The sequence below is a fragment of the Podarcis filfolensis genome (genome assembly GCF_964270895.1).
Source record: "Podarcis filfolensis genome assembly, chromosome: 3".
NCBI lineage: Eukaryota > Metazoa > Chordata > Lepidosauria > Squamata > Lacertidae > Podarcis > Podarcis filfolensis.
Window position 1 is genome coordinate 77,466,445 of NC_139606.1, and position 14,335 is coordinate 77,480,779.

At 39.2% G+C, this 14,335-nt stretch overlaps 1 protein-coding gene across 1 annotated transcript in view; it reads left to right on the forward strand.

The window, feature by feature from the left end:
- Nucleotides 1–14,335, forward strand: part of RYR2 (ryanodine receptor 2) — a 246,664-nt gene that overhangs the window by 54,178 nt on the left and 178,151 nt on the right. The window contains 3 exon segments of the mRNA XM_083606142.1: nt 2,449–2,469; nt 7,886–7,900; nt 12,914–12,988. Coding sequence (XP_083462268.1) covers nt 2,449–2,469; nt 7,886–7,900; nt 12,914–12,988 — 111 coding nt within the window.

The following is a 14,335-nucleotide window of genomic DNA, read 5'->3' on the forward strand; positions in this document are numbered from 1 at the left end:
ATTATATAAATCTGTTCTTCTGTGATTTGTTCCAGAATCTTGTGCTTAACATGTTGCTTGTATATCCAACTGTCTGGCCTTGTTTAGATCAAAGCTGACATAAAGTACTAAAATACACTGCACACATCTGTAGAAGTATCCTTCAGTTACGGTAATATAAAGGATAAAATGCAAATGGCTTATGTGCACAATCCATGAAGACACTTTCCTTTTCAAATCTATCATAAAGAATGCTATTAATTAGAGTGAGCAAGAAACCATGTCCTTGTCCAATTTCCTGCTGGAAGCTTTGTCTCCTCTTCACCCACCCCATTTTTAGGGTTTATTAGTACACTGAGTATTGTCCCTTGTCTTGTTTCCTCAGTCCCCACCTTTGTTTTTTGTGGTTCAGCCACTATCCTGTAAGAAATGCCAGTTTTTCAGGAGAGGAAGAGTTATAATGGAAGGAACTGAATGAAGGAAATAATATATGATACTTAAAGTTTTGGAAAATAAGCTGTAGGGTGACAAGAACTTTTTCTGTGCCTCATATGTGGTATATGATGCTGAAAAAGTATGTGCAGCTTTCTGAGTTTTTAGGATAAAGCCATTTTGTAAGTAAAATATAGGGTCTATCTTAATATGGCTGGATCTGAACTTTGATTATAAATGGAAAGATAAATTTCATGCCTCTATTACAGAAAATAAAACCTTAGGCTATGTAAACAGATCTACATCTTTCAGTTGCAATATAAAATTTGTTGCCAGACTTGGTTTTACACCTGAGATTGCATCTGTAATAGCTCATAGGAAATGAATAAAAAAAAGTGAAAATATATAAGCCTGATATGTATACACATGAAATATTTACTCGGGGGGGGGGGAATCAAGTTCTGTGAAGTACAATTTTGTTGTTGGCATTATTGTGCCATGAAGTTTCTTAATGGGGAAGGGGTGACACCTGTATCCAAGCATCCTTGGAAAAGGCAGGTACACCCTGCCCCCTGTGTAGCTATCGTCCGAGCAGTGTTATGGACTATGGGAAGACTATTTTAGGATGCAGCTTCTAGGGCATATGCACTGCTTGGATCTGGAATGCTACTTTTTTGTGCCTCCTTGTCAAAATTAAACTACTGTGAAAGTGTACTGAGCATTACCTGTTGGAGGCTAGAGCAGCCCTTTGAGAGCAAGATTACTACACAAGCTGTGCAAAAATGATTGCAAAGCCAAAATATAATTGTTCTATCAGGGCAGTTTAGATAGATGCATTGAATGTTGAGGCATTTGTATACTGTGGCATCTGAGAGGAATATGCCCTTTAACTGTGATGATACAGTGCATGTCTGAAAAAAGGAATTGAGGGGTGTGTTTAGAAACCTTTTGACACCTTTGCCTCTGGCCCTGCCCACCACTGATAATCAGCCCCCTCATGAGGGAATGCAGACCTCAGGTTGAAAAATATCACTGCTTCTGCTGTGCACTGCCAAAACTGCATTCAGAGTCTCATTTCTGTGTGGATTTCCTTTGGCCTCTTGAATGCAGACTTTATTGTGAGAAGAAAAATTGGGCACATGTGTGGGCGAAAGTACTTTAAGTACCGCTAATATTTTTTAAAATAGGAATTTTGAGTTCATTTTAGTGTGTACAGTTTAGAAGATATTTCTTACTGCTGTAACAGATTTGCAGACTTGCAATGGAGTGACAGCTAATGTATGCAACTAATAATGAAGTCTGAACCCAAAGTGGATCCAACTTTTGCAGAAAGAGTTCTGACTAAAACTTAACAACAACAACAACAACAACAACAACAACAACAACGCAACAAGACACAGCCTGGACTGATATTATGTTTGTACTGTGTTACCAATTACTGACCAAAGCAGTCTGCTTAGTGATGATACTGATGCAAAAAACGTTTGCTTAATGTTTTGCTGGATTTTTATTGCATTTTGAAATCATGTCCTGACTTTTTTGCTTGTAATTTTTTGCTTGTGATTTGTAGGAAGCACTTAGAGATTTTGTTATATTAATCAGCATGTAAATTATTAAAAGAATGAAAAACAACATGCATTTAATTTCAGTACAAATAATATATGGCTGTTGGGCAGGATTGAACTAACAGGGTCTGTGAGTGGAAGGACTTCTGCTTCTGCACTGGGGCTTTGCCACCTTTCCTGCCCTCAACCTGGCTTTGGAGGGATTGGGAGAACCCTCCGGAACAGAGTGCGGAGGAGGAAGGGTGATCATCCTGCTTGGCAAGTCAAAATATTTGCCCTGACAGAATGATCATCTCAGTGCAACGTTTAATTCCCCCTACAAGCATTTGTGAGAAATGGGTTTGGAAACCATGCCCTTGTGATAACCATTCTTATTAATCGTATTTCTATCAAAATGTGAATGCTAAATTGCAAAATACCATATTTAGTAAGGAACTCATTTTTGTTTTGTTTTGTTTTTTTCTCCCTACAGCTAGTTGATGTGGAAAAATGGGTATGTGCTTGACTCTCTTGACCCAAAATAATCCTTTGTCTATCACAGAGTCTAAATTGTCTGTTTTTTTGTATTCTGTCTGTACCACAACACTAATTTGCTTAGCTCAAAACAATTTTTTAAAAACTTCTTTAATAATGATAGCTGGGACTGTTGAGTTCTTGAAATAGTTCCCAAACTTCTTATAATATGACTAATAAAATACATTCTAATTCATCCTTGTTTAGTAAATTTTTTTTTAAGGGATTCTCCCTTGTAGTTTTGAGCCTTGCAATTTCATCCTGTAAATGTATGTCCTTTAAATCTGTCATTATTTGTGACATTTGTCTGAACACATCTTAAGTGAATAATGCATGTGAATGCCATAATTTTTCCTCTGTGTTTATAACTGATGTATTGTTTTATTTATAAAATAGTGTGTATTAAGCTTTTCAAGATAATGAACAGATGTCAGAGAATTTATAGAAAACAAATCACTACATATATCTTGCCCAATCTCATTTTATTCTTCTAATTCTGAATTAAATCTGTGCATTGATATGTAATGAATTTCTGCGAGCTATTGGGATTGGAAACCTTTGACAATATGTCTTCCATTTGTGTGTGTTAATATCCTATTTGTATGTTGAAATCTAGGCATGCAAGTAATGTATTTTCTGTGTATAGAATCTCTTGAGCATGTCTAACTTTATTTTGTATAGTGAGATGTTGGCACTCAAAGTCTATTTGCATTATTCCAGAGGTATCTACTTTTGAAAAGTCTATGTTTGCATGTCTACATGATTATAATTTTTATTTGCTAATTGTGTGGATTGCTGTGTCTTTAGTTTCTTCCCTCAAATTACTTTCGTTGTCTTCTCTATAATGAGTTATAAACCCATATTTTAAAAATAAATGCATTAGTATAATATGATTTTACAAGAATTCAAGAAAGAACTATACTATATTTCTCACATTTCAGCACCTTAACTGTGGCTTTGCCAGCCATATGGTAAACATGTCCCTCCAAATATTTGTATCCCTTTTCAGAAACTTGAGTAACTAAAAATTAAACTGTCCTAAGTCATGGACTAGCAAAATAAGGATCACACTGTAATCCAACCCCGAAAACTTGTTTACTACACAGTGTAAATTAGGTAGCAGAAGTATTGGGCTCTTATATACCCAACTGAATTCCTTTTCATTTAGGAACCTAGGGTTGTATCCAGTGCCAGGCCTAATAAAAATAGACGTGCTGATGATAATAGACGTGACTAACTTAGGTTCATCAATTTAAATGGGTCTGCTCTCAATGGGACTAAGTTAGACAGAACCCTAATACTTCTTAATGGTATTAACTTCTCTTTGGAAAAGGACTATATTCTAATTTCTAATATTGTATTTTATGACTATTGTGTACATTAATTCAGTGAATATTAAATTAACACAGTGATGAGTATTTCTTTGAAATGTTTCCAAATGCTTGAGATTTGAGCAGTCTACAATTATATTGTTCAACAATATTGAAATGAAAAACTGTGTTTTCTAGATACTGTAAACGTATAGAATTAGAACAACAAATTACATACTGTCTCTGCACCCTCTTACTCATAACATTTCTCATTTCATATTTGCATCTAATTTAGGATGACTGCCCTTAATAATCTTGCTAAAACTTTAGCATTGGCCAGGTCCAAATGAGAGAGTGCCAAGTGTAGAGCAAAATACATATGCAGGTCTCCCAACCAGTGTTTTGTGCTGTTTACGTCTCATCTGGTTATTAAGGGAGCAAGCAGTGTAGCAAATCAGTGCCTTCTGCCAGCTGTAGCATCCATAACATAAGGTGGCCACATGTATTGTTAGGCTTTACTACAGAAAGGTGGGAGATGTAAAACATACGGAAGCATCTACATAACTGTATTCCATATTTTTCTGGAGTTGTTACTGAGCATATGATTCTTTGACTAGTTTAATGGATTTTCCAGGTTCCTTCATTTTGTTCCTGGAGCAGGCCTTGTGTTGATGTATGTAGGTGTCATTTAGTTTAGTTCACCTGTGACAGAACTGGCTGGGGTAGTGGAGAAAAAAACAGATTCTTTTCCTTGTGGCATGTCCAATGGCAGTTGTGTCAAACTTTATGCTACAATTAGTTCAGGTCTGTTAGAGGTTCCTGAAGCATCATTTAGTAATGGCATGTGGAATAAGTTCACATTGTTGCAGCCTGAGGATATGGACATGGCCTTTGTAGCAGTGAGGCTGATTTGTGTCCTTTAGATCTGTGCCCTTCATGGCTGATAAAATCTAGGACGAAGGGATTGACTAGATGGGTGCAGGGAATGGTTAATGCTTCACTACATAAGGAAGTTACACTAGCTGCCTTGAAAGAGATGCAGCCACTCTTAAATATGTCTTCCCTGGATCCAGAATTTTTTAGAAAATAACAGTCCAATCTCTGTTATTCCCTTTTTGCACAAGGTAATCAAGACAGTGGTAGCTAATCAGCTGCAGGTGTGCTGGAGGAAGCAGCCTATCTAGACTAAGGTTACCAGACGTCCCCATTTCCCGCGGACAGTCCCCAGTTTTACATATCAGTTCCCTGACAAAATCCATCCCCTTCAACTGAAGTTGAAAAGTGTTCCCGGATTCATTGAAAAAATCTGGTAACCTTAATCTAGACTTGTTTCAGGCTAGGTTTTAGTAGTGAAAAAGCCCTGATCACTTTGATCAAGGGAGAGAAACAGGCATAGTGTGACCCTGTTGGTTCTCCTTGAACTCCCAATGGCTTTTGACACCATACCGTGGTGTCCTTCTGGAACAACTCTGTGGGGTTGGAGTTGGAGGTGCTGTATTATGATGACTCTACTCTTATCAGCAGGGTAATTACCAGAAAGTATTACTAGGAAAGTTTTACTTGGTCCTGTAGCTTTTGGGCTGTGGGGGTCCCACAAATGTTCATTCTGTCTCCACCTCCCTCATTATTAACTTAAAGAAGGAATTTTAAATCATACCTGTTTGTCCAGGAACTTGATGGCTAAAAGATACTGTTCCAATCAACCTTGAAATTAAAAGTTATGTGCATATGTGGCTGTTTTAAAATGTATTTTTTAATTATATTGTTTTTTCAGTTGATAGCTGCCCTGGACTCCTTAGGGAGTTCTAACTCCTTTGGGTTACAAATTTAGTAAATAGTAAAAATAATTAAAAGCACTTGAAATAGAGATTTTATTTTTATTTTTAAGAAACCTCTATGAATACAAAAAATGAAGGGGCCAAGTGTAAATCCTTTAGGAGGGAGTTCCACAGACTGTGGGTCACTACTGAAAAGGCCTTATACCTAGTGCATGCCTAGCTCAGTCTAGGCATGAGAATCTTAATTTCAGGGATGTGGGGTCGAGCCCCATGTTTGGTAAAATATTCCTTCATTGCAGGGGGTTGGACTAGATGGCCCTCGTAGTCCATTCCAACTCTGAATTTACCGTATTTTTCGCTCTGTAGGATGCACCCGACCAGTGGTGTAGCGTGGGGGGTGCAGGGGGGGCAGGCCGCACCGGGCGCAACATCTGGGGTTAGGGCAAATCCACGGGTTAGGGGGCGCAAATCCACGGGTTAGGGGCGCAAATCCACAGGTTAGGGGGTGCAAATTACTTGCCTTGCCCCGGGTGCTGACAACCCACGCTACGCCACTGCACCCGACCATAGGACCATTCTCCCCTCTCTGCGCAGCGCCCCTTCAGCCAAGCGGCAGGAGAAACGGAGCCCCTTCCATTTCTCCTCCCGCTTGGCTGAAGGGGCGCTGCGCAGCTTTCCCTCTCTGCTGAAGCCAGGAGAGTCTTGCTCTCCTGGTTTCAGCAAAAGCAACGCGAAGCCTCCGGAGCCTGCATTCGCTGAAGCCAAGGAGCCTGCATTTGCTCCATAGGACGCACACACATTTCCCCTTAATTTTTGGAGGGGAAAAAGTGCATCCTATAGAGCGAAAAATGCGGTAACTGATTTTAAATGTGACTCAGCAGGCAGGGCCTCTGATGCAGATATCAAGGCACAGGCAGGTTCATACAGGTGCAAGTTGTCCTTCAAATAACCATGCCCCCCAAACAATTTAAAGACTTTAAAGGCCAAGACTAGCACTTTGAATTGGGCTTGGAAACACACTGGTAGCCAGTGCAGAATGCTTGCAATGTGCTTAGACTGCCTAGACCCACAAGCACAGAACTGGCCACATTCCGTATCAGCTGAAGTTTCTGGGCCCCTCATAATGAATTAGCATAATTTACAGTATTTGGTGAACCCCCTCCCTCCTTATTTTAAGCATGTCACATTCTTTCATATACAAAAATAGTTATCGTATCCTCTCCCCAGGTGTATGGTTCAACAGAGTAAAGGTGTCTTATCAGATGGATGCCGTAGGCAGGACTTCAAAAGTTTATTATCAAGAACCTCTGGTCTAGTGGGAGGTTCATACTCCCAATTTCCCAGTTGCCTTCCTACCTGAGGATACTGGCAAGTGCTTGGAACCTATCCTAGTTAAGGAAAAGGTGTGAGTCAGCTTTGGATGTCCTGCCTGCAGGACTCAGCTGAGTTTGCGCCATCTGCTGGATCATGCCCTGTGGAAAGGATAGATCCAAACCTCACGGGTAAGTGCACATTTTTATCTGTGTTATTTTGTTGGCATCAGAAGTATTCGATAAGCAACAAAATAAGTTTGATGGGCACCTCTTTCATTTTATGATTATATCCCATTGATCATAGGAAGCAATTTGGCAGGCCATTGAGTGTCACAATCATTACATTACCAATGAATTATAAAAGAAAATAGGTTCACTGACTTGTGTTTGCTGTTTTGTGGCAGCCATGAGCACCGAGGAATATTTACAAACCTTCTGAAATAAAATAATTTTATGCACTGGTTCCTATGATAACTCACAGAAATCAGTTACGGAATTTTTGCAAATAATTTAGAATATTTTACATGTTCTGATACAGTGATATTTAAAATCTAGATGAAAAAATAGATTTTTCAGGATAGACACAACTCCACTGGAGAGCTGCATGTGTGCACTGATACAATTTTTTGGAATTGTTGTGCATGAGTTATTAGTGATTCGTTTTAAAATCTTCTTACTTTTGTTTTTGCATATTTACAATCTGTTCAGACCAATTACTAGTGTTCTGGATCACTGCATTTTTGTGCATTTGTCTTTCCATGATATTAATCATTGTATGTATGTGTGATTTAAATATATTTGATACTGTGGAAGACATTCCTGTCCAGGTAAATTTGAAAAGTCAGTATTTTTTTCCTAGTACTCAGTATAGTGCTAGAAATTCTACTTTCCAAAGTTGTTTTTAGAATGAGAAAAAAATAACCTATTGCAAAAGTGCTGATGAGCAATAATATTTAATGTTTTTCCTCTTTTCCCTCTTCCTCATGGTACTCCAGAAATTTATGATGAAGGTAAGCTTGAAAACTGTTGTTTAATTAATTTATCTCTTCTCAACCAAGAACAGTTCAGAAGAAATGCAGAACTCTGTATCACAGTAAAGTCAATTAAATAGTCAATTAAAAAAAAAAATCTTAACCAGACAGTTGTAAAAAGCCAGTTGGTTAAATAGCCTTTCTATAACATACGGAACATCCAGCATTCACAAAGAAGGAAATTTGTAAGAAGATTTATACTGCTCTCCCTGGCCAAATATGGTTATATAGTGGCTAAGGATCAGATTTAATAATTATTCCTATTATAGTAAAATTATGAAATTTGGCTCAAATACATGGAACCTGGCTATAATGTCTGTAAAATTCTGTAATGCATTCGAGGTACTAAACTGTATCAAATGCCACTGGATACTTTACAAAAGTTTTCGGGATTATTTTCCTGTCCTTCAACTTTGTCATAACTTTCCTCATTCTGTTGTTAAGCTTCAGTATTCATGCCTTTTAGTGGTTTATTTTTTTCACCAAAAAATCTGAGGGTTTGCCTTTTCAATATGCGGTAAACCATATAAATTTTCTAGTTTTTAACAGGGTTTATTAAACTGCTATCTGTTACTGTGTTGTGTGAGATGTTGGTTGGATCTTGGAGTATTAACTTCATTTTTCCTACGTCTGAGATGATTACCTGGAGTGCTCTTTTCTAAATCCCATCCAGCTATTAGAAGTGCAGTGTTGTCAGCTAAGTTTATTTGTTTAATGTTTAATCATTATTTGTTTAATGCATTTATTTTGCTGTATAAGCAGCATTTTTTTTGGGGGGGGGTACAATGTCCTTAAAATCATTGTACTTCCAACAGTCAGTTTGCGTAGGTTTGAGACAGGGCATTCTTGGGACTCAGCTATACAGCTGCAAATAAAACATTTTAAGTGTGTTTTAAGTGCAATATACAAGGTGACACTAGATGGCAATGGTGAGCCTTATGGAAAATTCAATGTATTTTTAGAAAGGCTTTTAAAACAAAGCATTTTCAGAACAGTTTTTATATGTGTCTAGACTCCACCTTGTGGCAATTCAGCACATATCTAGCAGTAGCTGACAGTGTGGTGGGGCTGTGCTGTTCACCAGACCCCTCTGGCTATGTTCTGCTGTGTACTGAGAGTGAGGGGTGAGGCAGTGGTGAGGCCAGCTCAGTGCCAGCATCCTGGTGGAGCCAATTTGGCACTTAAGCTGGCACATTTGCACTGCTGGTGTTTTGCCCTCTTTGCAGCAGTGATGCAGCCAGAGGGAGTGTTCTGTTTGCGACTGGTTTCTAAGATGAAGATTAATTTGTAGCCAATATACAATTTAGGCAAATTAAATACAAATGTATTCAAAATCTGCATGTTCCCTGTGATGCTACTTCTGGAAGTGAATACCTGTCAGAGCTGGTTCAGATGCAGGTCAGCACACAAGACGCAGAGTTCGGCAGTGCAGTTGATTTTTTTATTCAAGAAAATGGCATACAGCTCAGCAATACCTCCCCTCAGGACTGATGGTGCCCGCCTTCTGCTTCCTCTAGGTCTCTGTTTCCCACACAGCCTCAAACTATATAGGGCACCTGTCATCTCTGTTTCACTCTATGCATCACCCTACATGTCCTTGGAGACAAGTGGGGAGGCGAGCTTGTCACAGGAGGAGGGCAGACTCCTGGGATTCTCCTGCAGCCTCTTGCCCCTCTCGTCTTCTTCAGCCTCTGAGTCTGAGCTGCTCCCTGTCACAGGCTCTCCTTGCTCACTAAAGCCTGTTGCTTCTTCAGCACCCAACCCTACATTCTTCAGCATTCCTCCCTACATTCTCTCCCTGACTTCTCCTTGGTGTCCTACCACCAATCCTTGGGCTCTGAGCCTTTCTCTTTTGGGGGTTCCCTTGGGGGTTCCCCAGCTGGTTCCTCCCACCACTCCTTGTCATCTAGTCAGCCCTCTTTGTAGCTCAGTGGTGCAGTGCGGAGGACCCATTCCCTCTCTACCTATCGTTTGTGTGTGCGCATGCACACACATACACACTTGTTTATCTCTTCCCATTGAGTGTGTGTGCCTGCCTGCCTGCCTGCCTGCCTGTGTGTGTGTTGAATGTGTGTGTGTGTGCATGTGAGCGGAGTGTATTGGCCATGCCTTCTGCTGACATGCAGATTATGGAGTGGTGGTCAACTCATTGTGGCCTTTGGGCTGAGGAAAGTTAACCAGACCTGATTTAGTGCATTATGAAGTAGACTTTGACCAAGGCTTCTCCACAAAACCTTAGCAGACATGAAAAATTCTGTTCAGAGTGATAGTCCTGGTAATATGGGTGCTCAGATTATATCAAGCTTTGTAGGACAAAATCAGCACTGACTAATGCCATTGAAACATTTCATGATTTTTCAAGATTTTTCTCTCAGTCCAGCCTCTCTGGATATTTCACCTCCAGGTGTTGTTGTTAGGGACCTGTCTCTTGTACCATACACATGAATGGCACTAAATGAATAGGTAAACAGTTTGTTACTTGCATAGTGCCCTCCATGTACATTCTTGAAAAAGAATGAAGAGCAAGTCTGTACCCTGAGGGTCTTACTATCTAGATAACAGATATAGGGGAAGTAAATGAAGGCAAGGGAATAGTATATTGTTTTTTCAGCTATATGTATTTAGGCTTAGTTGCTGGAGGGCATGGGGACAAGGAAGTTGTTCCAAAGGCTTCAAGAAAAGGGTTTGTTTTGGAGAAGGATTTGAAGTCAGCAAGAGAAGTGACATCATGAAGGTGATATGGGAGGCAGACACTAAGTGCCTTTGAGGGTCCCTTCTGCAATCTCTGTTCAAGAGCGAATGTAGTTAATGCAAGAAAGAAAGTGGATGAGAGTTCTTTTAAAATCACATGTTTTATAAACCTTCCATTGTATGTTTTACAACTGCTCACATGATTCCCCCCCCCCCATTAAGCCCAATACTGTACTTTTTTATTTTTTGCAAGTGATGGAAAAGAGCAGTTGATGATAGAAATGCTGTCTCAGCAGCAAAGATAAATATTTATATTTTATATTCAAGGCTATGCTGTCAGTATCAATGCAGGAATGTATTATCAATTTATTGAGGAATTGCTGATTTTTTTTAAAAAAAATGCATATATGCTAAGCTATCTGTTGCTGGGAAAGTAGACCATATATTTTGTATTGAATATGTTAATCAAGATACCTGATTTATCATCTTCAGTATGCTTCTAGCTATATGTTCAGTCATTCGCCAGCAAATCAATAGCTTTAAAATCAGGAGCATTTGTCATCGTGTTGCCATAAATGATTGTGAGATGATTATCAATGAATTCAGTCTCTGGAATAGAGGCTATAAAATATCCCCTTATTAATGAAATGTATGCAGGCATCTCATTTAGATGATTTATTCAAGGCCTCTCTTGCCTTTATTTTGCTTGCATGAGCTACAGCTATAAAGCAATTACCCCTTCTTCCTCTCCCCTCACCTGGTTTTGCATGTATAGTTGATGGTGACAGATTCCATATACATTCTAGCTTTTGCACTGTCTGTCACCCACTGTTGAGAGTTCCATCTCCTATTAAATGTTATCTTAGCAGAGAGAACAAGTCTGTTTATCACCAACTTTTAAAGTATCCTGAATCCTGATGCCTACTGCAAAATTGCTTTAAATTATTGCCCCCTGTGTTGAATTATTTTACTTGAGATGGTTGTGTGTTTATACTGTATAGCTATATGTATGGGGTGAACATTCTGTGGCATGCACTGATAGGATTCCGGAATTTATTTTTTTTCTATGTTAGGTAAGAGATGTTCAGCAAATTCCAAGGCTAGGCCATTTCATTGTAAAAGTACATTGCCTTTGTGGGCTTATTGCAGAGATCATAAAATATTGCTGAAATGAGGTTCCCATAAGTTTTTTTAAAAAGTTATTTGCACTCTCCTAAATGTGACTAGGGCAGCACACAAATGTGGGTGTGTTATTGTGCCATGCCCAGTGCTTTTTTCTGGGGGGACGCAGGGGTACACATACCCCTAAACATTTTGTGAATCTAAGTTTGGCCTCATTGAGGGGAAGTATTTCAATATGAGTGGGAAAATTAGAGTAGCCCTAAACGTTTTTAAGAAAAAAAAGCACTGGCCACGGCGTAATACAAAACCTGAGGGTAGGGGAAATGAAAAATAGGTGTTTGACCCTTGGCTTTCAACACAATGAACTACAGTCCAGCGGACTGCATAGGCATTCCGGTTGCAAAAATGGTAATGGAATAACGTAGTGGAACACTGCCCAGGTCATGGAAGAGCAGCTGCTTCAGAAGCCCATCTTGCATCAAGAATTGTTACTTATTCTAGCCTACCAGAAGGGGTGGAATGGTTGTGCTACAATTTAGTAAGAACACAGACTGGCAAGGAGGTCTCTTGCCTTACAGGCATTGCTGTTGTCTATTATTTTCTGGCAATTATATTTACATCTTAATAGGTGGAGCCAATACTACTGAGGCACACACACACACACACACACACACACACACCTCTTTGTCTGTCTGTCTGTCTGTCTGTCATCTATCTATCTATCATCTATCTATCTATCTATCTATTTATCATCTATCTTACAGTCTAAATCTAAGAAAACTTATATTGAATGCTTGATAAATCTATTTCTTTTTTTACAAGTCATTTGCTTTAAGTTGTAGAGCATGTGTTTTGCATGCAGAAAATCCCAGCTTCAACACTTAGTGTCTCCAGGTGTGGCTGGGATGACCTCTGTCTGAAACCCTGGGAGCTGCTGCCTGTCAATGTAGGGAATATTCAGCTACACAGACCAATGCTATGATTTGGTATACGGCAACATCCTATGTTTGTGTGTTCCTAATACACACACACACACACACACACACACACACACACACACAGACACACACTACTATTTTGACCCCTCAGAATAGGGGCAATGGGTGAATCAAGATTTCCTTATAATAGAAAAGAACAATTTAATGCCAACATGCTAATGAATCCCTCTTATTCATGCAGACTGCTCAAGGTGGTGGCCATCGAACGCTCCTCTATGGACACGCAATATTGCTGCGCCATTCATACAGTGGTATGGTATGTATGCTGATGTTAATGTCTTCTTTCGAGGCATCAAAATTAGAGGGCTGCAATTGATGGTTGATGGGGAAAACTATATGCAATTGTCATAGAGATTATACTCTGTATGTGTGGTAGCAGGGAATTCTGTGGCTATTCTGTTCCAGTGCAATCATCAGTGTTGGCTATAATGCCCCCTGCATTATGGAATGCATTCCCAGAGGAGGTGAAGCAGATATCAACGTTGTATGAATTTCAGCATGCTGTGAAGATATTTTCATTTCAACAAGCATCCTGTGGATGCTGCGTTTTTTGATAGTCAACTATTTTATGTATGATACAGATCCTGTATTTTATTTTGTTGTAAATCACGTAGAGATATGTGATTGTAGGCTATTGATAAATATTTTAAATAAGTCAGTAAAAACCTGCACAAATGAAATCCTGAAGAATTGCATCCAAGAGATTATCACAGTTGTTACCAGTTGACTTTCAATAATAGTTTCATTGTTGTAAACCACATGGATATTTTTTAATGAAATAGTGGTATACAATTATTATTATTTTTGTAAATAAAAATAACAAATACAAAGGAAGAGATTCACCTGATGAACCCTATAGGTGGAAGCCATGCACAAGGTCTTCCACTTTTGCAATGGGGTTGTTCCCTTGGTGTGCTCCCAAAATTAACTCTCGGGTGAGGGAACGGAATGGGGGGATAATTTTATTTGGCAAGCTAATGTGCTTGTGCAGACGGAACATTTGTAACAGTACGGTATTGGATTTCACTCCTACCGTTTATTTCTTTTGAATCTATTATACTTCATCTGTAGTCTATACTCAACCTTAGAAATTTGGGGGTGCATGGGTAACATCTCTGATATTTATATGCTGCTTTTCAGGCAGGCAAACATTAAAAATGTTAAAACAGTAAGCTTCAATTAAGATGGTTGAAGAAAAACAGCAAGGCAAGCTGCAAGCTCCTCCCCTCAGTGCAAGGTGGTTCTTGGGTAGCCCTAGGAGGAAGAGAGAGAGGTCACCTCAGTTGGAACACTTCGAGCAAGATGATGGACCAACTCTATTCTTATTGCCAGCCTCTATCTCCCTTTTTTGTAATGTGTAATGTTGTTGCCTTATTTTATTTAACAAGTTGACACTGTGAAAGTAAGCATTTGCATTTTCCTTTAAAATGGAATTTACAAGGGTTTCCCTCAGAATGCAGCATGTTCCCTTCCTTCAGGAAAAAGCAATGTCTTCTCACATTTGGGCTTCTTTCTTGCAGCATTCTCTCTCCTACTTTCTCCTGCTTTCAGGCTTTGTGGTTTTGCTATGTCTCTCACATATAGCAGTTGTTATTCAAACACA